A 26,833-nucleotide genomic window follows, 5' to 3' on the forward strand; every position below is an offset into this window, starting at 1 on the left:
TTATGAAGCTATGTTATTAAAATATCCGACTATCACACTCACACTACAAGTCACCTTTTGCGAGTGTCACCTTCTAGAGATATTTGGGCCATGTCGTGGCGCTGACCGTTGAGGCACAATTATGTGACAGGTGATAATTAATCGATTTATTAATCGGTGCGATGGTTGTGCACAAGCAACTTAAATTATTCTCTTATCTATAGAGCCGACTGTGGGTATCGCGATCGGGTCATATTTAAGCGAAACATATTTTAACACTCTGTGATTGTTTTTGTCTGTTCTCGTTTTATTGTATGCTTGAAGTGTTTTGATTGGCTTGCCTGGAGGAAGACACTAAACATTTAACAAAAATAAGATTTAGTATTTACAGAATAAAACATATTCAATTTATTTGAGTTAACGGGTCATAAAATAATTAATACCGTATTTGTTTAAAGCAATTTAATATTTAATAAATAGAAAAACAAATATTTTCTATACACAATTAAACAATCACAGACAAAATAAAAACTATTGTACAGAATTTTTATACTTCATAATCTATATTATACTGTAAGTTTGGCCAAAATCGAAAACAGTAAAATTTATTTTAATACAAACATCTTTAATTGATTTATTAAAAATAATATTACATAAACTCAATAATATTATTTAAAATAAACAAAATAACCACACTGTTTCAACATTTTGTACTATTTTATTATTTAAAATATATAAATAGAACAAAAATACAAGATTATAAAAATATATATTAACATACTGAATGATTACACAGATTAATAAAATAAATAATACAATTCCATAATCATAAATTAAAATATATATTTTTTTTTTATACCTGATTATTTAGATTGATTTTCGTTGATCAAAGCAATTCTATTTTCAACAACTGCTACACTTCTATCACATTTACAAAGCTGTGACAAACCTCAATTCCCTACCAAATCTAGTGTGAAACAACTAACCTTTAAATACATATATTTCCTATTAGGTACATATATCATATTCTTTAACTGAAATGAATTTTATTGGTATTTATTTTTTTATTTTTAACAATTTAACAAATATGTTGTATTAATATAAAGTAAAATACGAAAAGTTAATAATATTAAAAAACCCTTTTAAATGAATTTCATTTATATTACATAACAATTCCATTTAAAGGAAAACCAATTCAATAAATATTTGAAAACTATTTTATTATTTCTTACTTTTGCATTATAACTGTATACGTGTCGAAAAGGGGTTTAAATACGTCACTAATTATAAATTTTTGTGTACATTTTTAAAAGCGCAATAAATTACATTCTATAAATATATTAATAATAATTGTTATATAGTTTCATAATCAATTACTACTTGGATATAGACAATATTTCATATTTTAATGAATGATTAATAATGTTTAGCTATATATTGAAATTAAACTTTTGCTGTCATGCATATTGTAAATAGTTTGTTAGCATCACTCTGTATCGCGCATGTAGGCGAAGTTAACTTAGTGTTAAAACATTCCGCTCTTCAAGCTCCGCCCTATTTCCGAGACATAGGAGTGTTGGTTGTCGATACAACGTCGAGCTTTGTCTTCCTACCAGATCTAAGAAATGAAAATAATTAATTACTCCGAGTGGGAATCGGACCCACAATAGTCGTGGTTTTAGTCAAACGCTATGCTGCTTTTTAAAAAAAAAATTATAAAACAAATCTTAGTAACTTAATAAAATATTTAACAAGCTTCTAGACTTTTTAATCATTGTCACAGATAACAAATAAACAAAATGCATGACAAAACATATCTGAATATTGTATATTTATTTTAAATACTTATAAAATAAACCAGTATTGTATTCCATATCGAAAATTATTTTTAAATATAAAGATTTACGAATCTAAGAAAACCCAATGTGGTCATTTTAATTTTGGAAAATACTATAAAGATAAAATAAAACATACAAATGTTTATCGATTTCCTTTGATTTAAATTATATTAATTTATGTACTTTTGTTTGATAACAAATTTCTAATCATAAATAAAACAACCTATATAAGAAATTAATTTATAAAAAATAAATTTTGAAAATTTATTTCTAATAATTTATATTGAGTACACACAATTTATACAATACCAATTAAAATATAAGTTAGATTGTCTTTATAATACTGGATTTTGCGACGATCATGAGGTATTATTAATTAAGCAATAATTAATTCTTTATAAGAATAGGAATTAAACATTATTTTGTAGGCCGACTTTTAGTTAAAATTAACAATATATAATAAATAAATAATAAAAAAACGATAAATATGTCGTCAGTATAATAGAAAAGTGACATCATTTAAAAGTGTTTAAATTGTGGTCATATTTAAAAACTTTATTAATTTTCTTTTTAAAAGCTATAAGATTATATAACTATTTTGAATTTAAGCGTAAAGTAAGATAGAATAGAATATTATTCTAAATTGGTCTTTTGTTTTTCCATATTACAACTAAATTAGAGTATATATGTAACATTTAATTACTGAATAAAGCATTTATTATTATTATTATTATTTATTAAAGGCTTTTTACGCCATTTTTTTTTCTTTTCAAATAAATAAATATAATATGCCATGCCATAATTCTTTACAATATTCTATAGAGCACATAAACTGTCTCATTTTTTTAAAAATAAGCACTTTTCTATTTAACTGACATTTAAAAAAAATTGTCAAGAAAGAAAGAAAGAAAGAAAGAAATTGTCAAGAAAGAAAGAGTATCAAAAAGTTATATAAAAGTCGGGCGACAAATATTTATTTTAATAGGTTTCAAGGTAGTATTGGTTTTAAGGTATATTATGAAGTAAATTTAAAATCGAGTGCAATTTATAATTAGCGATTACTCTAGAATAGTAAATTATTATTAATTTCTACATATAAGGAATGTCGTAGCTCTAAAAAGCTGATATTAAAACTCAATTGACCCTGACAAGTCTTTCTGGACATTTTCAAACTAAACAAGTTTGTAACTATAGTTGGGTTTATCTTTTTATCTAATTTTTATATAAGTATAAAATATATAAGATTTTTTTTAAAAGAATGGCAAGACAAAGAATTAATTATCAAATGAGCCATCCATCATTAATTTATATAGAATGGAAGCGTCTGCGCGTTTATCCATACTGTATTTCGTGTGACGCAGTTACGAATAGATACCAATATGATAATAGACTGACCAGATAAAACCTTTTAATTTTATATTCCATATTTATAATATAAATAAAGTATAATAAAGTTTCGTTTATAAGATCTATTTAACACAAATAACATATAACATGGTCGCTAACGAGTATAGTCAAACTATTTTTATCAAATGGAGATGAATATTTGGCTTTTGCACTGGCAACATTGTTGAAAATTAAATGGTGACAAATTATGATGAAGTTTACAGTCATTTTTAATAATATCTCACATAAAAAAAGAAATGAAGTCGTAAAAAATATTAAAAGAATAATGTCAAAGTCAAATAAATGAAATGATTCACCATAACTTGTCACAGTTTAGTTATGTTATTACTAAGAAAAACACATAAACGGACATTACACAAAACTTTCTATATTTATTATAATAATTCATTGTCAAATACTATAATCGAATATATTATAAAATTGGTAATTCTAATATAGCAATAATTACCCTAATAATTGAACTAAGCAAAGGAAAGTGGCACTGCCTATACTTTGCAAGCACTGGTTACATAAGTATTGATTTTTTGTCTATATATAGAACCGTATCAAGGATATAGGGAATAATTAAATATATATATAAAGTAATATAATACAAAAACGACATTAATAAATAATTTATGAAATATTATTCATGATATAAACGTTAAACTTTATAAGAAAAACGAAAATTGTATTAAAAAACTTAAAAAAGACTTAAAAATTAGATGAACACTTTGACAGTCAAAACTGAATTTGTCACTAAAAATTGTACCCAACATACAAATCCTAAAAATAAAGAGAAAACAAGGAAATCCTTGTTACGATCCACTAATTTAAATAATATTTAATACTTTTTGTGACATTATACTTAATAGTATACCTGTAGGTGGTTTGGAATGGTAACACTGTTGGTTTTCTTTTTGTACTGGCAACAATTCATAGGGCGACAAGACGAGTGTTGCAATCCTGCCATTTTTCTTGTAATTTCTTATGTTCTTCATATTGCTGTTCGGATATATGTTTTACTGTAGCTGGGCCCTGGAATTTATTTATGTGAATAAAAAAATGCATACAAAGTTTTTAAACAATATATTTCTAAAAATGGAATACCGCTAAGATTTATTTCATTATTTTAAATTAATGCATTACTTCAATAATATAAATATGACTTGTGATTACAATTAGCGTTATAATTAAAATCATATCCAAATTTTGTGATGTGGATTTTATTTCATTAAATATTAATTACTGACTATGTTAACATATCTGTACAATTGTACCAACATAAAATAAATATACAGTCCACCGCTGAAACATTTAATATTTTCATTTTCTCGTCCTCGTAACGAGAGAAAGCGCGGCGTTTAATTACGTCACTCAACACGGCACTTAGCCTCGTTATCTCAACTGGCAATGCTTGTAGAATGCAGCGGAAAGTGAGTAACAGAAGTCTTAACACTATGTTCCGTCTGCTTACCCTGCGACATATTAGACATACGGCTTGAAACCAAAAAAAATACACACAAAAGAAATCATACCTTTATCTTTCTCGGATCCAAGTTGGCACCCAACGTTTGGACACCCTTGGCCAATTTGGACAATGGCGACAACACCATATCTCTAGTAGCACTCGACACAGGACTTGCTATATTCTTTAACTGTTTTAAAGCCGATTCACTGTGAGACTGGGCTATGTTCAAAGTTATTTCGTGCTGGGAATTAGATCTGACATGATAATTTACTCCGGGCATGTTTTGTTCTTCAAAGTTTATATATCCCGAACTCTGCGACAGCTTTTGCGATAGCATTAAAGAGTTAGGCGGTATTGGTTTCGAATTTTCACTTTCAACTTGAATTTCTGGCGTAACGGAATCATTGAATGGATTTCTTTTAGTTGTATTACTTGGTGTTTTCAATGTTTGTTTGTCCGTTTGTACTGAGGTGGTCGCTTCGAAGACTTCTTCGTGTGGCTCTATTTTGGACGAGTATAAAGGATTTTCAACTAAGTCACAATCATTTTCATCTTTCCTTTGTTGATCACCGATGTAATGTTGCATGTTTTCGAAATTATCTAATGTTGGTTCAAATATGTTGGTCCTATTTTCGTCGTCTGATGAATAATCTGAGCTCATGCCATCTGAGAGACTTCCCTTTTTTTTAGAATCGGCTTTATTTTGTCCCAAAGTAAATATCTTTTTAGTTCTTGACGCGCCTTGGTCAAATTTTAGTTGTAAACTCGGTCTAGCTCGTGCGTTGAGAGAGTGACTTAGTTTGTTTAGTTTGCTAAATTGCTCTGACATATTATTCAGGGCTTTCGATCCTGTGTTAAAAAATAGCAATTAATTAATATAAATACTTACGGCAATTATAGTATTCTTAAAGTTACTATGAAATAGAATAACAAAACTATTTACTTCAACTTTTTTTATATCTATAATGATCAATGTACCTTACAAAAAACCCTAAACTACGACATGACAAATCTACTTCACCTCTTATATGAATAATAAATGTATACTTTAAAAAATAAATATATTCCAATTACACTGTTTGTGTGGAATTAGGACATTTTGTGGGAGGACATCGCGGAGTTAAGACACATCTGCATCGAGGATGGCCAAGTCGCAGTATTTGATCTAGCACTGTACTCGTTACTGACGTTTTAGTTCCAGTATTATCTGTACAATGTATTTTAATTATAATCTATTCACTATGCAATGGATACACAGATGTAAAGAAGTAGTCTCAGTCTTTAAAGCGAAATTAAAATAATCGTTTTTAGTTGTACAGCATAGCAACTTTGTGTTATTGTGTCCAAAAAATTTTGTTTAAAAAATATAATAATGTTAATTGAATCTTGTGGGAGGGTAATAAGGCAACGTGGAATTACGCCACTCAACACTATCAACAATATTTCGAAAAACTCGGCACAAAGTGGGGAACGGAAGTGACTTAATGGAAATGATGTGTCTCCCAGGGTGTTCTTTGATTACTATGCCATGTTCGTGATACTGAAAAAATATTAAAGTAACAAAAAATCTCATACTAACCAACACTCCGTATGTCAGCAACTAGCTGAGTTTCACTGACGTTGCGAGTGAGGGTTGGAAGTCTGGAAAGATCTACATACAGGGAAGATCTGGCACCACCTGACGATCCTTGTGTTGGATGGATCTGTGGTAAAAATACTTCTATTTATAATACAAGCTTTAAATATTCGGCCATTTGAGGCCGTTGTGCCGTTGGGGCACAAGCGACTGTAAGCGCAACGGTTGTGTTATTTAATATTTTTCTTTGGTAACAAGGCAGACGTGAAATGTCTTAATGGGAACGGAGTATCTTAACAAGGCTGAGAGGGACCACGGGTCCCTCTGCTTACCTTGCTATGTGCGGGATATTGCGTGAAGCTGACAAAACTTTCGTATAAAAATTAGATATAGTAACCTTAGATTTCCTTCTCTCTAGTTTAATCCCATCGTGAAAAGGTATAGGTGGTAATTTGGCAACGTCCCGAGCAACCACTACTGATTCACAGATGGAATGGAGCGACTCTGAAAATGTATATTATATTTAAAATATTAAAAAAAATTTTAAAAAAAAATTACTTTTGCGCGATAACTTTAAGAAAAAAACATTTCTTTCTTCTCTAATAACAAAATCAAAACCGATATATTAAGATACAATTATAAAATAAATATAATAAAATAATCACCAATCATTTCATCCTTAGTATTAATAACAACGGCCATATTATTAAAGAATCGCAGTGAAGTAGATCTAAACATATGGAAGTATCCAGGTTCATTATTGTATATGTAGTTTATTCTGATACAGTGGACTGGGTCCGTATTGCTTTTACGTCCTACGCTGAAAATCTGAAATAATATTGTAAGTTAGAAGGATTTTTTAATTAAATAAAGCAAGGGATAGAATAATATTTTCTTAAATACTACTAGATTAAAATTCTTGTGGGAATCGAACCCACAACCGTCGCATTACAGCGGCACATCCTTGTGCCGCTGTGCCAAGACGGCCTCACTGTTAAAAAACCGGCCGTACGGTGTATAAATACGAGCCAAAATGTGGTATTTCTAACTTAAATGCATTTATATATTTTCTCAGCTTTGAAATTGAATCCCGCAATTTAATATACCATACCATTTTTTTATTATACCAGGTCTCGTACAACTAATAGTTAGGCGCATTACACACTTGCAATATTTTTCTATATTGATTTCCCTCTATTGATGGTATAGTAATGTAATATAGCATATAAGCCTCTGGCCATGGATGCACTTTTCGACACAAAAATAGCTTTTCAATTTAAACCAATAGTTCCTGAGATTAGCGTGCGTTCAATCAAACAAACAAAGCTTTATAATATTAGTGTATAAGAAAACAAAAAAGGTAGTTACTGTAGCACTAGCATCCAAGGTCCCCAGTTCTACAGAGGTGAGGTCGGCGAGGGGCACGCGCTGCACGGAGAGCAGGCGGTCGGAGGTCTCGTCGTAATCAGTCACGTAGTACGCATCGCTTGTTAGTACTACGACACTATCCATTTCTGTTTCTTGTGGGTCACCAGTACTGAAATTAACATACTGAATCAACGTTCTATCCTTACAAACATTTATAATATATTTATTAGAAGGATATATATCTCGATTTAAATTTAATATATGTAGCAGTACCAAAAACTATACTAACTGTGGATCAGCATCAATAAGACCCCACGACCCCAAAACGGGTTCCGTATCGACCAGCAACTTCTTACAATCGTCGATTAATGATTTCACGTGTTGAGCCATCGCCGCTGTATCCGGGGCGGTCGCATCCTGGAATTATAGTATGATTTAATTTTAATAAATATAATTTATACGCCAATAATTTCGTCTCTAATTTTCTTTCACAAAAATACCTTTTATATAAGCACGACGCGATGCCCGTGATCCAAAATAATATAATCTACTTAAATAAATTACAAATATTTTTACTACTTAGCCGCAAGATTCATCTGTTTAATATACACCCCATGATTAGTTTACTCATATAAAAACAAAATAAGCAATCTATCAATGTTAAAAACCACCATAGATAGCAACATATACCTAAAACAAAACTAAATAAAAGCACTTGATGACATGACACTAATGACATTCATCTATCGTTTGGCTCTCTGTTCTCTCTGGCTACTCCACTAGGTATAAAGCATAGAGCTAAAAACAAAAAATAACCGTAGCATTTGAGGCTCCATTCTCTTTAACCACCTCGCTAGAAGCAAATCTTAAATCAAAACAAAAAAAAATGTAAATAAAAAAAGCAAACTCGCATGCACGCACATGTATACTAAGCACCTTGACAGTGCACTTGGTGCAGTCCGGCACGATGAGTTGCTCGGGTATGCTGCGCGACTCGCCCGTCATCACATCCACGGCCACTTGCCGGAGCGCGTCCTTGAACGTAGATAGGTAGTACCTAAAACAAATGTGATCATTTTTTTTTTTTTTTTATGATTGATATATCATGCAATCAGTCTTTCTGACTATGACCAGATGTGTTTGGAGTTGATTAGTAGTGTGAAAATGATGCCCAGCAGGAACATCTTCCATATTTATATAGACTTAGTACTCAGTCAGTGTGATCATTTTTAAAATAAATATTTTACTAGTAAACGTAAAAAGTTGTAAAGAATCTAAGGCCCGTATTTTTAACCGCCGTACTTAACTCGATCGATCTCGAGATCAGTCAGATAAATGATGATCAGAGATTTTATACTGACTATAATGTATAAATGAAAATGGCATGTCAAGAGCGCTTCCAGATCGATCGCAGAGTTAAGAGCTAACCAAAATGTGTCAATTAATTACCGATAAAGAAATTCATTTAAAAGATAATGTTAAATTAATAAAACTTCTCGAAATAAAATCTTCTCGAAAATTGTAACACAAAGAGAATATAGAGAGAAAATCGAGATTTGTTGAAGGTTCTGACGGCGTCACTGCAGGACCTTCTGAATGCAAAAATAAGTTTTTACAGTTTTGCAGTAGACGGCTAAAACTGCTTTAAAGATTGTACTGTTTTATCGAACCAACATGCTTCCAATTTTTGCTAGATTTGGACTGCGTATGAGACAGATATAGAATTGAACAAAATAACATAACAAAATGGCCAACTTGACTATAGCAGCTTCACACGGTATCCCGCACACAAGAGGCAGAGGGAATCTTGTGTCCATACGGCAAAAAAAATCCCTAAAATATTTTGGAAAAGGCGACAGAAAGTCAGCGATTCATCAATCTCTAAATCTAGCTAGTCACCATAATTGAAAGAATAATATTTTTATCAGTATTATATTTTTCAATAAAAACTGACCTCCCCAATCCGTAAGCTATTTCCACCGACGCCATTTCACTAGTCAAATGATGTCCAAAGTAAGATGGCATCAATTCTAATTTGGGACATTCTGTGTCCACATTTTCTAATACCATTAACGATGCAGTTTTTATATTATTCCACAGACTATCTATATTTTGTAGGGTCGCCATATTAACGGGTTGTCCTAGAGCGATGTCTATGGCGCATTGTGTTAGTGCGTCGTTAAAATGGCATATGAGGAATCTGAAGCGGAAATTATATCGCTTTGATTTTTTCTTTTAAAATGTCATTACTTTCAAAAGTGGCAGTGTCTGAATGAGTAATACGTGCAAAGTAAAAGTAAAGCAAAGGTTTCATTTCTTTACTAAAACATACCTTTCTCTCGATTTTCAGAAATAAAGAATTTGGTCAGAATTAACTATATAAACGTTAAAAAAAAATTACCTGTACCATTGTAATAAAGGACCATATGGATATCGAACAAGCTATAAAATTTTCAATCGTAATACCTACGTATTAAGCATATACATCCAAAACAACTAGACAAATGGAGAAAGGAACGGTTTCTAAACTACGAAATTTAAAAAATGCTATGTACATATAGTAGAACATTATATAATATTAGAAAAATCAGTATGAATAGTCGCATTACTGAAAATATAAAGATATAAAAATATTTTTATTTACCTATTAGCTGACGCGACACCATCTTTCATCATGCCTGTTAATTTTCTCTCACCGGTTCTTGTGTAATCACCCTGCAAAATTTATAATTATATTTTCTTTAATTACATAAAATAAATAAGATGGTTTAGCAATCAAAATTAATTCTAAAATTCATATAAAAGTTTTTAATTTTTTTATCTATATGCCAAAGAGCAGTGGCCATGATATGACGTCATACAGTCTTGTAAATAAAGTGTTAACTGAACCACGTCTCTATTCAGACATTATCAAACTTTATTAGTGATTTTTTTTTAGTTTATTTGATTAACTGACGTTGACGTCAGTTAATCAAATAAACTACATGAGAGATCAGAGCAACATGGCGTCCAGCGATTCCATCAAAATCGTGATAAATTCAAAAATCTATTTTTTTAATGTTTTTTATGGCACTTATGGATTGAATATTTTTTTTTTATTTTTAACATTCTACTTCTATTTTATCTTCGATCTTAGCATCGAATTGATCGATATTTCTAATGCGATCCTAAGATCGAATTGAAAATAGAATAATGAGTTCAATTTCCTTGTCACAAGATTTTATGTTCATTTCATTTAATTATTTTAGTTATTATCATTTAAATAATCTTAATGCAATTATATTAATACCTTAAGCGCCTTAGTTCCAGCATACTGCCTGGACACCAGGTCTCCACTATCCGCCCACATCGTGAGGAAGGCCTGGCGGAGAGACGGAGGGAGACCACAACCTGGAGTACCGAGGCCCAGTCTGCATAATTGTAGTTCTAGGACGTATTTTGCTATTGCCGTCTGTTTATAGAGATAATATTTTATTGAGATTAAATATATAATGCAACTAAAACATATATGTATATTCGGCTTAGAGGATAAACCTGCTAAAGCAGCTTTTATCGTTATGTACTTGTATATTTTTATGTTGTTCGAAAGCCTAAAAAGTAATATACACAATCGACCATTTTATATATTGCAAGTAGTAAAAACCTTGATAAATTATTGATAATATATATTGACTCACAGTTTTTTAAAATGTTTTTTACATCCCCTGCCTATGATATGTTAAAATGGCAGCCAAGTTCAATATTTAGTAAATGAACGAAATTCTAGTTCCAAAAAAAATCTAGTCTTAAAGGTATAATAACGAAAACTTTCTATAGCTTATACTAAGTCCTATAGCTTAATTTAGGCTATAGTAGTTAGTTGTTAGCGTGATGAGTGCATCACGCTAACAACTAACATATTGTAGTGACTATATATTATCTAATCCTTCGAAAATACTATTTTTAATATCGGTCTGTTAAAATTGATGTGTAATATCTTTTTTAACTTGATACTGCACTCCCATATAGCACAACAGGACGGGGAACCTAATGACAGTCCGTTCCGCACGCAGTTCTCTATTTTCTACATATTACCAATTAAGTGGTGGAACTCAACGCCGCGCTCTGTCGTTTGACTAGAACGGGAAAATATATTTTAGCTTCACGTTGTATGCTGTACATAGAAGGGTAGGCAGAGGGAACCGTTAAAGCTAAAGTTAAGACCGTTCCATTTCCCACTGTCCGCCTAATTCTAAAGGCATTGCTTGTTGAGTGGAATGATGAAATTTATTATAATTAAATTTAGTTAAGAATACAACAATCAATATCTTACCTGTACGACATTAGTCCGATCCAAACAATCTATACAATTGACTCGAAAGACGCCATTTTGCGTACAAATGAGGCCGCGATTGTCTCTCCAACAGAATCTCATTTCTCCTATTACATCGGCAATTGCATTTATAAGTATACTGACGTTCTCGTAATGCATGCCGCGGCTAAAAATATTATTTAATTGTGAAGATCAGGTTGAGACTACTCTCGTAGACAAAGCGCGACGTTTAGCTCCGTCACTCAAAATACTACTCATATTATGATTAACTGCATTGGGGATGTTAAAATCTTATTTTAATACAATTTTACTGTTATTACTAATAGTAATTGTTATTTTATTAATACATGCTGTGATTGTCTTTAATTGGAATAAACATTTAAGTCTATAAACAGATCTCGATGTATTTTGAGCATTTTGTAATGTCTCTTCGATGAAGATGACAAATAAGCTTAAGCAAACTTACCAATACTCATGAAAATCAAACGTAGCATATATAATATCGGGACTGTTATACTTCAGTATGTGGTTACTGTACGCCTCCCATATAATTTTCTCTCTCCCCTGTTGTTCCACTAAATTAACTATACACACTTGTTTATAGGTTTTCAGTTCTTCCTCGAAATGTTTCTTGAAAGCTTCTTGGGATTCTTCTTCGGCTATTGGTATAAATATTATGCATTAATACACCTATACTTAAAAAACGTATACAAATTTTTAGTAGCGGGATTTGAACCCATGTCACTTTAAAACCGTCCAAGATCTCATTTTATAATTTTTCAAATATTTCTGGCTTTGTGAATTAAACTTTAAAAATGTTTACACTCAATATACTTAATTTTAGAGATATATTTCGAGTTATATATGTATGTAGATATACCAGATTGTGTCTAAAATAAAAATTAAAGTAACAATTGACATAGCAGTGGCTGCAATGAATTGAGTATGAAAATTGAAAAAAAAAACCTGTTTAAGAGAAACTGATATGTCAAATAAATTGTTTTTTTGCATCAAATAAGAAGTAGTTTAAGGAATTATTAAGTACCAAATCACTTTAGTTTTATTAAATAACATCAACAAGTATTTGCTTATATGTACCTGCATATTTTTAAAACTAAGCTAAATCAAGGAGACATATTTTCCCTATATAAATAATAAATTATATTTATTATTTAGTATTCCCTTCTCTCAACCACAACATTCAAAAATACATCAAAAAGCTCCAATAGCTTGCAACTATAAAAAAAATACAATAAAAATCATACATACTTCTATCCAATCTCGGCGGCGGTCGAAACTTATAGTCAGGTTGACTCCAAAATATTGGCACCGATCCACGAACCTTTTCATATAAAATATAAAGCACTCATGAGATTCAAGAGCTTCGTATATAGGCCAAAAGGCCACTTCTTTTACGATGGCTTAGCTTAGTTTTAAATATCTTACTGAATCAAAAAATAATTCATTGACTAAAATAAAAGTTCAAAATCACAGTATATCAAGCATATTAATCAAGGTAGGCAGAGGGAGTCTAGTGTCCAGTTAGTGCCCAATTTTGTTTAGATTTAGAGGCTTTAGATTTCGAGTGACAGATATCAACGTCACGCTTTGTTTGCCAGGCAAGATTTTTTTTAAATATAAATCCCATAAGTTCGGATCGAACCAATAACCATCGCGTTTACAGTCGGGCGCTGTTTTGTAAGCGCTAGTGGGTATATTAAGAAGAAAGTTTTGTTTGTACTGATTCAGGCCAAACTTACAAAAAAAGTCAAGTGCAAGTTGGATATGCCCACCAAATTCCGCACTAATCATGATTCAGTGTACTGGAAGTACAAATTATAAAACTTGACAATCTCCAGTTTGCGGGATGAAACGGACAATTTAAAAAAATGGCTAATTAATTACCAACTGTTTTTTATATTATAAATTATGATGAAAATATTTTCTTGTAATTTCCATTTCGTACAAAGTTCACGATAAAGTAATGAGGATATGAAGTATGGCGCTAATGATTTCAGGGTCGTTAGTTTTAATTGGAATATTCGGTGGTACGTTTCGATTTTTACACTCAAGGCAACACTTGTGTATATTATTGTTATATTGGACATTTCCAATATTACTTTAGATATAGAAACAAGAAAATGAAAATACTATTTTCAGATCTATTTGAAAATAACTCAGTCCAAAATAAACATCTATAATAAATGCCCTTTAAAAAATGCGCTTTTATTTACGGGTAAAGTTCATCCCAGAAAAGTCTGGGGCTGAAAAAATCTTTACACAACCATATCTGTTTAAGGCAAAGTCGAGAAAATTATGATATTTTTTTACTAACTGGCATAAATATTCTTATTATATTTTTAAAATTAAAAAAATAGATTCTTTACGTTGACTCCTTAAGTGGTGCGCACAGGTTTAAATAATTTATGTAATGATTTTCATTTCGTACGTATATGTCAGATAACTGCTTCCAAGTAACAAATGAAGGCTACTCTGGAATATGCCTGAGTAGATAGACCTACACTTGTCTCTCTAGTTACTGATGCATACGTTTGTGGAAACTTGATTGGTGTATGTAATATTTATTGTGTGTTATTAGAATATATTTATTGTACTGTATGTTTCCTTTAAAAATACATAAAATAAAATAAAAAATATAAAATAAAATAAATAGGTATATTTAGACTGACGTAAATTGAAGCAACATATCGTGTCATGCTCTAAATATTCCATCTCAAATTACTAACACTGAAAAAGACTTTTGCTGTAAGTGTATTTAAATACTATTAAGTATATATTCATTTTGATGAGTCACAAATGTAACTCGATTCGGATCGAGGGTGATCTATGGGCAGAGGATCTCAGTACCTATTCATTTGCAGCGAATTTCAGTAGTTCAGCAAATATTTAGAAAATTGTGATTGTTTTTTGTAAAAAATCGGATTTTTGAAGATAATTATCAACATTATTATGCGACGCCACCCCATACTGAATGCCTCAAGGATTCGACAAGTAGGCAGAAATAGAAGTTTCTTATCACTAGCTTTCCTCTGGCTACTTATATTGTAAGAAGTAATATAAAATAAATTGATTATTCTAATAAGCAATTTAGCTTCCTTTATTATAAAAATAGTTAAATTAAATTAGATTTTTATTTTAGTATTAAAAACACTTAAAACTTCATAATTAAAACTTACTTGAACAAATGAGGCTCTGTGAATACTATCAGAACATATAATAGATACAATTTGTTCTGTCTCCACATAATTCGCAACTTTACCACCTGGTTCAATACCGCGACGATTGTACCTTAAAAATAAATATATATATAAAAAATTGTAAATGGTTTTATTTGATTGAAATAAAAAAACGAATACTAATAATATGAGGCCAGTAGTGGTGTAGGGACCCAAGTCTGTCTCTGTAAACACGACTGGATGTGGGTTCGATAATATCCTGTTACATGCGAGATACGGCGTAAACTCACCTAGTACCAGCTTGATATCTAGACCGTCTAGATATTAGACCTAGTGTGAAAGTCTCATCACAACTGTTTACATTAGACAGCGACTCTGTATTCAAGGGATTTGCGTCCGGAGGTTCCACAGCTATTTGTGACAGATGAACATAGCCTTGGATTATTGGGAGTACCCATTGATCACATTGTGGACTCTATTCGAAGAAGAAATAGAAAGTTAATTGGCATTTATTTATAAGATACCTAATTTATCCGTTGTTGACGTTGTGTGACAACTCTGACCACCGGTACAGTGGGTTACTTCAAAATAATTAACTTGATGTAAAATAGAATATAGCCATTCTCAATTAATGAACTACCCAACACAAAAAAAATTCAATTTCAACCAAAATGAACAAAAAAAACATGTTATAAGTTATATTTTAAAAGATTTTACCTCCAGAGCTATAATATCTTTTAGCATGTATTTGTTCCAGAAAAATCTATCATCTACATATTTCCACCACCTTGTAATATCAGTTATGGGTTTGCCAGTGCCTTCTTCAGTTTCTAGAACCTTCTCAATTTCATATTGTCTTTGCAAACTGTTGGTAAGGTCAAGTGTTCTTGAATAGTAAAAACTGTCTGAATCATCAAATATTTTATGAAGCTCATCAGTCAATCTCTTTTCGAAACGCTCAGCTAGCTTTGGATCTCTCTGTTTTTTTACAGTTTGTTTTACCTATAGAAGTGTTTTTATTAGTTTATAAAAAAAAAATACATCATCATTTTATAATGAACTAAAGACTTTTTGCTTCATGCCTTATCCTCCATATCACCTTACCTTTTTAAAACACTATTTCCAATATCCTATCAAATGTTAGAGACATTGTTTTGAGTGGCAAAACTTAATGTTATTCTTTGTGTTGTCATAAGAGTTAGGAAATAGATGTCCATTCATTTTCTGAATGGACATAAAGCACATAAGTCACTCGCATATTCACAGTCTGATACTGTTCCAAAGCACCAAAATAAACTTTTATTATGTATTAATTTTACAAATAGATAGGCCCACACTTGCATTGTGAATCCTTGAAATACTAAGGACTTATAGCCCAAATGTATTAATTTACCTGAGTTGCTGCTTGTTGTGTTGTTGTTTTTATTGTATTGCTAACATTTTTAACTGCCCCTACAGTTTTATTAAGAAATGCTGAATTTTCAAAGAGTCTTGTTCCCATTTTTTTATTGCCGCCTTTGTTAGCCATTACAGATGATGAACCATGCTTTGTGCAAGGACATAGTTCTAATTCTTGATTTATTGCACCCATATTCAAAAAGCATATTGATTTTATTTTGTAAATTGTATGGTGGAAATAAATTTGGCCAACTGGTACACTTTCCTTAATTATTATTAATCGCGGTTCGTAAATATTCGAATGCTCTACTTTCCCTATTATGCCTTCTGTTATACCTAAACATTCTATATCTTCTATATCTGATAGATCCCATGCTAAAAATCGATAAAGCTTATTAAATTTTGTAATGACTAGCTATAAATATTGCTGAATTTTCCTATTTTAAATCTAAAGTTCTACATGAAAATTTTATTCAAGTCACTTACCTGATCGCACTGAAAATGCACCAGTTAGCCGATTCCACCAGAGACTCGATTCATTTCTTACAAATATATAGAATAATTCAGACCTAAATAATTCCATTTCTTGCTTTTATTGTTTCGAATACACAGCGTCTTCATGTAATTTCATGATGTTTATTGTTATTGTGATTTGTAATTTGTATGATATTTGACGTTTTTCAGATGAATGGGGGAGGGGCGGACATCTTTGGACACGATTGGCAAATTGGCAATGACTTTTCTGTTTCATTTTACGTGTGATATCATATTATGAATATTATTGATTGAAGTGTTTTTGTTTTATAGAGGCATGCATTCAACACATTGATAAAAGTAAATTTATTTTACAAAATGGAGACTATTTTATATAATTATCATTATTAAAATAGCAATGTTTCCATAATAATGTTAAAATTTAGACAATAATTTGAAATAAATAAAAATTGTTGTTTATAATATTCGAATGTAGACAATTTCGTGTAACGGAACTTTACCGACGCGATTCGATGTTGCTGTCATGTTGGCAACGGTATTTTGACATAATACAACTTCCGGTTACAATAAATGCATTAATTTAGTTGAGATATGATGATATTTTTCTTATAACTGCTGCAATATTGTGGTAAAATGGATTGGCAATTAACGTGCCGAGTATGTCTGGAGACAGGCGACATGGTATCGCTATTTGATTGGGATGAAAACAACGAACAACTCGGCGACAAGTATACCTACTGTTGCGGCGTGGAGGTACGAAAAATTACAACTGCAAATGGTTGCGATGGCCACCCTATAATTTTTTCATACATAAATGTTGCTATATTGTTTTATTTGTGGTTATTTTGTTATTTTTTGCTGACATCCCAGAAATTCTTCAATTTCGGAAGTACTATTAGATATTGTCAATAATTTTGTTTATAATTCAGGTGACTAAGAACGACTCATTACCGACGCTAATATGTTTGACTTGTGTAGATCGCTTAACATACGCATGTCAGTTCAAACAGCAATGTTTATCTTCCAATGATACATTAAAAGAATGTCGCGATGAATTTTTGAAGACATCGGCTGCTGTCTCGGCGAATAAAAATGAAGATGGTAAAGATTGTTTTAACAATTTCTTATAATTTTTATGCATGATAACAAACTCCTATCTAGTATAGCGAAAAGACTTCAAAACAAAACAATTTCAAACGTAAGAACATCAGTATATTACTAAATATAAAATAAATTTCTTTTAGTCAAAACAACAAAACATAAGTACTTTGCTTGATTTTATACTAACCTATATAATTGAAACTTAAACTATGATATACAGGCAATGAGACAGAAACAATCACTATTAAACAAGAGAATGGACTTCTCTTACAATATGAATTGCCAGTTGAACATGACCCGCAGGCTCAGTGGACAAGGACACTTATTAAAACTCCGAACAGTGCTGTCGTCACTAAGGCTCCCGGTAGACGAAAAAGGGGTCGGCCAAGGAAGTATCCTAATGAGCAAGGGCAGATTGGTAAGAATATTATTTTAATGTATTATAATGTTGACTGGCTTTAAATATAATTATAATTCCCACTTGGGGATTTGCATTGTGTCTAAAAATTGGGTGGTGTGGTGGTGTTAATATGGTACTACCACTAAAATAGTATCTTTCTCTCAACTTAAAAAATTATAAGTAATCTTATTACAGACATTAACAATTAATAATATAATTGAGAGATTTTCCTGCCACTATGGTCAAATGAATATTAGAGTAATAATTCAAAATGTATATATCATTGAATCAAAGTTATTTTTTATTTTTAGATGTATCTCCATACCAGCGTAAAAAACCTAAACCAGATAGCAAGGAGCCTGAAGCACTAACAACATTACTGGCATCGGGATCTTTGGATTTGAAACAAGAACCAGAAGAAGATGAGATTGATTGTTTCGAAACTGAAGGTTGGTACTTAAATGTGTATTAATGTAATGAATTATGAAAATTTTTATATTTAAGTTCCTTTGAAATCAGCTTGCTGCAGCTGTATCCCGCACACAGCAGGGTAGGCAGAGGGAACCTAGTGTTAAGACACTCTGTTTCCCTCTTTCTGCTGAATTTAAAAGGCATTGCATGTTGAGTGCCAGAACTCTATGCCGCGCTTTGCCTCGACACCAGAGCGAAGAAATGGAAATATAAAGGTAAATAAATATTTCACTTCCTCGAGTGGGGATCGAACCCACAACCGTCGCGTTACAGTCACACCGTTTATTTTTCAAGTCAAATAAATGTGAAAATGTTATAAATTTTTTTCCTACACACAACAAGATATCTAGATGAAAAGATGAAATATAACTAAACTCACTAGATATTTTCATTAGCTTCAGGCTGTATCATATAGTAGAGTAGGCAAAAGAAATCAAATTTTGGGATGCTCCCAATCCAACTGTGACATATTGCATTTTGAGTGGCTCAGCCTAACACCACACTAAGTCTTGTTACCAGGACAAATAATTAAGAGTGAGCATGATTTATTTCCTTGAGTGGGATTCAAACTCACAATGAGTTAGTTTACACTCGGCTAGTAAGAGAAAATATGTATCTATACATTTTACATTACATTACATTTTTTTTCTACAGAATTGGATACTGGTGATGATCCAGATTTTATACCAGGTGGTGAAGATCCTGAATCCGAAGTAGAAATAAAGAAGGAGGTTAGTGTTCGTTTTTTTTTTCTATCAAATTTGTTTGATTATGCCATTGTGGTACATAAAAAACATTTGTTAAATAAAAAGTTTTACATTGTATCTTGCTTGTATTCTTATGACACACTGTGAAATAATAACTGATTAAATTTCGAAATATCGCGTTTTATTGGCGGAATTTAATGCCGGGCTCTGTCTTATTTTAAGAAGGAGAAAAGTTGTTCCCCTGAGTGAGAATCAAACTCACAATGTGATAATTATACATATAATAAAGCTATAACTGATCAGAGATAATTTATTATTGAGGGCATTTGTCAATGTAATAAAACCCAAAACAACCATTTTTGAATTTTTTGTGTTGGTGCTTTTATCTACGCTAGTCCCAGTTACGCTGCTGCTTATTTGTTGCTATTGTATTTTGATAAACCTCCATATATTTAGTGTTTGTTTCATTTCAAACAGTTTATGGATGAGGTCATGAGCATAGTTAGTTATTAATAATTTTAATAATATAATTTTATCTGCTACTCTTATAGGTAGTCCAGCCAAGGAAACGTGGCAGGCCTTGTAAACCAACCGAGGAACGTCTCAAGCCAAAAGACGAGGACAGTGAGGATGTTCTCCTAAAGGAAACCATAATGGCTTTCTCAGAACCCATACCAGATCACATACTAAACCCTAAACCAAAGAAAAAACGATCACAACCAAGAAAGAAATATGTTTATGAGAAGACGTGAGTGTTTTCTCGTTATTTTACATTGATATATAAAAATTGTAAAATATACAATCTTTAAAGAAATGCTTGAAACTGTCGTAACACACCAATTTATAATTTACACACATGTTTAACTGTTTGGCTTTACTTGTCGAAGTAAGTTGAATGAATTAAATTAAATTAAATTAGAGACAAATTAAATAAAAATAAAGAAATACTCCCTATATTTATTCCTAAAAATACAAAAAACATTTTGTGACATTCTTTACTTTACGAAAACTTTTATCTACCTAAAATAGGAAATGAGTTCCTTTTTAAACGTTCAAGACAAACGACACTACTTTAACCGTGTCTAGACTCGACCGACGCGAGTCTGTTAGAACTGTGCGCTCATCTTATGCTGACGTTTTTTTAAAGTTTTTAATATATATCTTACTAATTTTGCATGAAATAAGACTACTATTCTTTAGCTAAAAGGTAAAGATTATATATTAAGATCTATTTTAAATTTTAACCACAAACAATCTATTAATTTCTGTATCATTACAGACATGTATGCGAGACTTGCGGTGCATCGTTCACGTCAAACGCGTCGCTACAAGCGCACATACGACGACACTTGGGCATCAAACCATTTGTGTGCAGGTATTTATTAAATCTACTTTATATATATTTATTTATCTTATATTATTAATATTTTAGACTCGAAAGTTTGTGACGATGGATGAATTTTTGTTACATTTTCATCCAAAACTGGAATGAAACTTTATTGTAATATAGCTTATATATCAGATTGACACAAGCTACAGTTTTTGTAAAGATTTTGTAGAATTTGGCTATAATATAACAGTAAGATTAAGCGGATGAAGCTGAGAGTGCATCGTAGATGTAGTGTCTATGTGTTTCTACTTTCCGCCGAATTCTTGTGGCATAATTTGTTAAGTGGCGACCGCCGCGCTTTGCCTCGTAACCAGTGTGAGAAAATGAATTGAAAAAAAAAATTAAATGTTCGACGCGTTTACATTTGTACGCAGTACCCCTTTTCCACGACAATATTTAATATTAATTAATACTGTTTTCCTATTAAAGCGTTTGCGGCTACGCCTGTGTCCTCAATATGGAGCTCCGTCGTCACATGATGCGTCACACGGGGGTCCGTCCGTACAAGTGTAGAGTGTGCGATCGTAGGTTTGGTGATTTCGGCAGTCGACAGAAACATGAGAGGTTAGTTTTGTTTTAAAAATTACGAAAATTAATTAAGATATTGATTTTACAGTACTCTCGACTAGTCGTGGCTGAATTGGTCACTGAGGAGGAAAATAATAAAAAATCTTAAAATCGACTCAACTCGTCGAGTGTACTGCACCATTTTTAAAGATAAATATTAAGAAATGTATAAAATTTTCAAATATAGTGGGGACTTGAATCTACACATATTCGATGGTTGTTTTTAGGATGTGGTATTGAATTGTTGGAAGTCCTAATTTCAGTGGTTTATGAGAATTATGTGGCGTTTCTTAATGTTCTATATTATATTTCGAAGATATAAAACATTTATCTCTATTTTCAAACAAATATTTAATCTTCCCTTAATAACATAATTTGTGTTAATTTACTTATTTTCTAGATTAACAGCCTAATTTATTAAAATTAACTATTATATTAATCATTATATTTATTTCCATTTAACAGATTGCACATGGGTCTCCGTCCATACCAGTGTTCACTCTGTGGCAAAGCCTTCACATATTCCTATGTGTTAGCCAATCACATGCTAACGCATACGGGCGAGAAAAAATATTCGTGAGTTATTTATTTGCTAGCTTTATATGAATGTAGGTCATTTCTATGTATTATTAATGACAATCACGATCATTGTGGGTTTGATTTCCACTCAGAGGTGAAGTATTTTCAAAGTCATTAAAATTAAAGTTTCATTTTGTAATATAATAAGTAATATCTTTTAATGATTTTTTATTATTTTAGCTGCGGTCCATGCAACAAGAAGTTCACGAAGGCCCATCATCTGAAATATCACAACAAAGTGCACCACAAAGAACTCTATATACAACAACAATTAGAACAAGAAGCGAAGAAAATAAGACAAAAATTAAATGTTACTAATTTATCTGGAGTAATTTCGGGACAGATTGTAGATGGCACTTTGCAACTTATACAGGCTTCTTCTGAAGGTATGAAATATAAACTTCCTAAAGCGCATACACTGGACTTTGGCTTTTGCTTGCTTAGCATAATTTTTTTTTGCTTTATATGTATAATAATTATAATACTGAATTTTCTAAGTTGGCAAAATTTGTTAGACCTGCAAGTGTGTAGAATCTTTTGTTTGTTATTTTATCGTGTAATTATATAGCCTGTTATAACTACAACAATCAGCAGAAACAAATCACGCTGTATCCTGCAATAGGGAGAAATGTCATGAAAATGGCGGTTCACGGTAAAATACTGCAAGGAAGCGTCATATTAGTTCTTTTTTTCTTCCTACACATTATTCCATCTTCCTATATATATTTTTTTAATAAAATAATTGACCACTCAGATGGTGAGCAAGACGCGCAAATGGAGGTAGTGGAAGAACAAGATGGTGAGAGCGAGGACAAGGAGACTAACCGTGCAGTAGCTGGTATGCAGGGGGTGGGTGTTCACTTTTAATATAATTTATATTAGATAGCTATATAGGTAATTACACTTATAAATATTTTCTTGTTAAAGTTTCTTTTAGAAAGACGTTTAAGGTTCATGCTATGAAATTATTACATTGATGTAGTGTTTTAGTTTATTTAATCAATTTATGTCGGCATTTTATTTCAGGTGGTGCTAGAAGGGGATTATTCAATTGATGAAGACAGCAAACAGTAAAATGGAAATAAAATGTTATTTCTAGTTATTTGAATAATTTAAGTGTATTAAATTAGAGTCACCGCTCATTAATATGAAAAATAATTTTATTAGTAATTAGGTATATGAAATATCATGAAAAATTCTTAAAGTGAACTCAAAAATCGATTTAATTACAGTAGAAAAATCTTATGAAATTGATACAATTTTATAAATAAAAGACGTTTCTTTTTTTTGTTTTGGACTAGTATTATGTATATATACACTACTGCTCAAAATTATTTAGCCACTCAGAAAAATGCAGTTTAAAAAAAAATTATTAATGAAGCTACTTCAGAATAGTTTTAATTATTTATTAGCAATATTTTACACATAATTATGAAAAATTTTGGCTTGTGTCTCGCAAAGCTTGGCAAATGTGACTTTTATTTTTTCCAATGTTACCTTGTTAATCTTCTGTCATTTGTCTTGGAGTTTTATCCACAAGTCTAACTTTAGGCTTTAAGGGGTTAGGCCACTGTAACGGTAAAAAAAAAAAGGTTTTTTCACGAATTTTTTGCTTCTAAAATTGAAGGTAATTGAAAAAAAACTTCTAAGGGTGTTATCGGGCATACATTAAACTTTATTATTAAATTTTTTTACAGCGAAAAAAAAACAAAATGGCGGTTCCACAGCTATCTTCCCGAGGCATGTTTTGCAAGCAGGGGTCCGCGGCACGCAGCACTACTGGTGCACTTTTGGATCTAGAACAAAAAAAAAAAAAACCATGAATCTAGAGGGTTATAGCTAGTGAATGACGATCGGGTTTTAAAAAATATCAATTTTTGTGGATTTGGCGTGCGTTTGAAAAAAAAAAATGATTTTTGACGAAAAAAACGGCTAGTTTTTTGTTAATAAAAAATCAATAAATAAAGTTATTGAAAATCCCGATCGACATTCACTAGAGAATGTTAATGTTCACATCTGGTCAAAATTTCAAGTAATAAAAATGAAAATTGTTCGAGTGGTGCTGCGTGCCATTTCGAAAAACCGTGTTTCGAGAAAAATGCGTTTAAAGTTTTACGAATACTTTTCTATTGGAAAAAATTAAAAAAATAGGGTAAAAAAATTTTTTACCGTTAGTCTGCAATCCCAGCACCATACATTTGTCCATCGATGGCCAAATTTACGTCTTCTTCTTTTTTCCTGGTAGATTTTTGAAGCGCGCGCGCACTTTTTGCCGCGTCGCTCAGAGATGTCTCCGCGTGCGTAATGCGTTTGGCGTCGGCTTCGATGCAGAAATTATATAACTGTACACCAATTTCCACCTCCAACATCTTGAATATTTGCAAGACGTTGGTAAGGCCGCCATTGAATGTGCAAACAGCGATATCCGTCGCGATATCTAGGACAGTTTTTCCGCTTGAAGATGATTTGGGGGCCAAACACCAAACGGTTGCGTTGAAGCTTTCGTTATTATTTTGACTATAGGCTCCCAAGCAACGCTCCAGCAAGTCGTCCCGGCTCAATTCCATGTAGATGGGTTTGATGGCTTCATAAACCTCCTCATTCATTGGCTGATTGTGATGATACCCATCCAAGGCATTTTCCGCTTTCGCTTTCTTCCAACTGCACCAATTCTCTGAACATTTTTCGTGCTGAGGCTTTTCATCCGTTGACATTTTGTGAAAAAGGGTTGCCCAGATCTCATTTTTCATATTTTCGATGGAATCTGGATTTCGACGGATTGCCAAGCCGTAATAAATGGTTAGTTCATCAATCAATTTGGCAGTTAGGTTGCCTTTTCCCCCGAGACCTTTTGTTCCTTTTTTCAGGTTTCGCAATCGAGTGCCCATTCGTTTTTGCACGTGATCAATGCACTCTTTTTTCTGTATATTAAAATTTTCGTAAGGTTTAGAATCCACGATGCCTTTGAATGTTTTGGAGTCGCCATCTCCGATGTAATTAGAGTATTTTACTCCGTATAAATCTTCTGAGCGTTGGAACATTTCGACGACAGCATCGACTTCCATTTTTCCCGATGATCCTTTGTGATTGGCTTGGCATTCATCAGCGTGACTTATTTGCCATTCTTCAAATTCCGTTGTTCCGTTTTTGGACTTCCAGTGCTCGCATGATTTGCAATACTTTGATTTCACTTCGACATCGATAATTTTTCCAGTTAACCAGCCGATCAATGACGTGACTCCAAAAAGCGATGAAAATCCGCGTTTTCGCCATGAACCATCGCCGGAAACCGTTATTCCGTCAGTTTTTCCATTTTTCTGGCTTTCCTCCTCCTCTTCTTGCGCTGCTTTCTTCATGCTTGCATCTCTCACTGCTTTCGTTGCGATTGCAACCGTCTTGACCAATTTATCATAAAATGAATGAAAAATTGGCTGCGGCAAATCCATGAACGCGCAAAATTTTTTGATTCCATATAATCCTATTCCAATCAGTCGCATTGCAAGCACAATTCTACGATTTATTTCATATGCATTGCGAATAAATTTGGAATTCGGAATTTCCACATCAGGACATTTTGGGCAAGCGATCACAATTTTGAAGCCTAAACCACGGGGACTTCTTTCTCGAAACTCAATGTCAGATCCGCACGTTTTGCACTTCACGTGCTGGGCAATAACGGAAAAAACGGCGCAGAAATTGATGATTCTATAGCCGAATTGACTATTAACATCGAATTCCTCGTTGCAGTCCTTCAGTTTTTTCGCCGAAGCGCTGACGCCCTGCTCATCGCTCTCACACTCATATTGATTCATGGGTCGTTTCATCTTGCTTGACCGACGTCGCGTTGGATACGAGGTTTTCGTACCTTTTCTTCCACGATACACTCGAGCACTCATTTCAACTAACGCGTTCGTAAATTTTACAGTGAAATCGTAAAAAAACCACGGAAAACACGCAAAAATCGTCGCTTATGAACAATCAATCGCTCTTTACTGTGCGCTTGCTGTCGCAAAACTAACGGAATTTTATGCTTATAATGCTCAAAAGGGTCGAAAGGACACGTGGTACAACAATACAGGCGGTTGGGAACAATAGGGGGGAGGGGGCTATGGTGCCATATGGCCCATTATGTTTGCCGCAGGTAGTCGTTTCGGAGAAAGTTTTGTCGCCCTTGGCGGCGACTTTTATTTCCTAAGGAAAAAAAAACTTTTTTCACACGGGACCTTTTTTTTCTGATTCTAGAGGGTTTAAACTATTTTTTAAGCCAATAAAAAAAAAATCGATTTTTCAAAAAAATTACAGTGGCCTAACCCCTTAAGGACACAATAATCTCTGTCTCTTCAGAATATTCCTTAGTTTTAACCATTTTTTTACATAATAGAGTAAAATATAAACAACTTTTGAGACATCATGTAACTAAATTATTTTATACTTTAGGTGCGTTTATTACCCAATAATATGATCAAAATAAAATTTATACATCAAAAACTAATTTTCAGGAAACCGACAAAAACACTACTAGGTTTTATGACCAGGAGTCGGCAAATATAGGCTGTATGGGTTTTTGTTGTAAAAAAAGATATTGTATGTATTGATGT

General features: G+C 32.1%; 3 protein-coding genes across 5 annotated transcripts; 1 reads left to right on the forward strand and 2 right to left on the reverse strand.

The window, feature by feature from the left end:
• Window positions 1-426: 426 nt before the first annotated feature.
• Window positions 427-17,244, reverse strand: sp3 (phosphatidylinositide phosphatase spermathreecae). 3 transcript variants are annotated; one of them, XM_085203446.1, is made up of 19 exons: window positions 17,012-17,108; window positions 16,521-16,900; window positions 15,845-16,129; window positions 15,418-15,602; window positions 15,128-15,239; window positions 13,200-13,272; window positions 12,397-12,589; window positions 11,931-12,096; window positions 10,908-11,069; window positions 10,263-10,333; window positions 9,573-9,818; window positions 8,540-8,675; window positions 7,908-8,035; window positions 7,619-7,787; window positions 6,916-7,078; window positions 6,648-6,754; window positions 6,254-6,377; window positions 4,742-5,523; window positions 434-4,241 (listed from the first exon to the last, which is right to left on the reverse strand). In XM_085203446.1, the coding sequence occupies exons 1-19, from the start codon at window positions 17,106-17,108 to the stop codon at window positions 4,140-4,142; spliced, it is 3,681 nt and encodes a 1,226-aa protein (XP_085059572.1). In that variant the 3' UTR covers window positions 434-4,139. The 3 variants fall into 3 exon arrangements, with proteins under 3 accessions (XP_085059571.1, XP_085059570.1, XP_085059572.1); XM_085203445.1 differs by lacking the exon at window positions 9,573-9,818 and having other exon boundaries at window positions 427-4,241; window positions 8,555-8,675; window positions 17,012-17,244; XM_085203444.1 differs by lacking the exon at window positions 9,573-9,818 and having other exon boundaries at window positions 427-4,241; window positions 17,012-17,244.
• Window positions 17,245-17,550: 306 nt separating this feature from the next.
• LOC146528402 (uncharacterized) lies at window positions 17,551-23,722 on the forward strand. Its single transcript, XM_085203448.1, has 12 exons — window positions 17,551-17,773; window positions 17,950-18,121; window positions 18,342-18,539; window positions 18,833-18,970; window positions 19,647-19,723; window positions 20,251-20,447; window positions 20,979-21,074; window positions 21,519-21,653; window positions 22,122-22,232; window positions 22,416-22,621; window positions 22,990-23,084; window positions 23,262-23,722. Exons 1-12 carry the CDS (start codon window positions 17,654-17,656, stop codon window positions 23,307-23,309), a joined length of 1,593 nt encoding a protein of 530 aa, XP_085059574.1. The 5' UTR covers window positions 17,551-17,653; the 3' UTR covers window positions 23,310-23,722.
• Window positions 23,723-23,887: 165 nt separating this feature from the next.
• Window positions 23,888-26,259, reverse strand: LOC146528403 (uncharacterized). The gene is made up of 2 exons (XM_085203447.1): window positions 24,405-26,259; window positions 23,888-24,031 (listed from the first exon to the last, which is right to left on the reverse strand). The coding sequence occupies exon 1, from the start codon at window positions 26,129-26,131 to the stop codon at window positions 24,407-24,409; it is 1,725 nt and encodes a 574-aa protein (XP_085059573.1). The 5' UTR covers window positions 26,132-26,259; the 3' UTR covers window positions 23,888-24,031; window positions 24,405-24,406.
• Between the last annotated feature and the right edge of the window lie 574 nt (window positions 26,260-26,833).

The sequence above is a fragment of the Heliconius melpomene genome, chromosome 19, assembly GCF_056956725.1.
Source record: "Heliconius melpomene rosina isolate 202511_hmr_F chromosome 19, ASM5695672v1, whole genome shotgun sequence".
In the NCBI taxonomy this organism is placed as follows: Eukaryota; Metazoa; Arthropoda; class Insecta; order Lepidoptera; family Nymphalidae; genus Heliconius; species Heliconius melpomene.

What these genes read in the sequence shown, in the direction of transcription:
- LOC146528403 (XM_085203447.1), bottom strand. Translation starts at nt 26,131, where the DNA reads ATGAGTGCTCGAGTGTATCGTGGAAGAAAAGGTACGAAAACCTCGTAT.
- LOC146528402 (XM_085203448.1), top strand. Translation starts at nt 17,654, where the DNA reads ATGGATTGGCAATTAACGTGCCGAGTATGTCTGGAGACAGGCGACATG. An exon ending in CCTACTGTTGCGGCGTGGAG is followed by an intron (nt 17,774 to 17,949) that starts GTACGAAAAATT and finishes TTTATAATTCAG; the next exon opens with GTGACTAAGAACGACTCATT. An exon ending in AGTCGACAGAAACATGAGAG is followed by an intron (nt 21,654 to 22,121) that starts GTTAGTTTTGTT and finishes TCCATTTAACAG; the next exon opens with ATTGCACATGGGTCTCCGTC.
- sp3 (XM_085203446.1), bottom strand. Translation starts at nt 17,108, where the DNA reads ATGGAATTATTTAGGTCTGAATTATTCTATATATTTGTAAGAAATGAA. An exon ending in AAGATATTATAGCTCTGGAG is followed by an intron (nt 15,603 to 15,844) that starts GTAAAATCTTTT and finishes TTCTTCGAATAG; the next exon opens with AGTCCACAATGTGATCAATG. An exon ending in TAGAGAGAAGGAAATCTAAG is followed by an intron (nt 6,378 to 6,647) that starts GTTACTATATCT and finishes TTTTTACCACAG; the next exon opens with ATCCATCCAACACAAGGATC.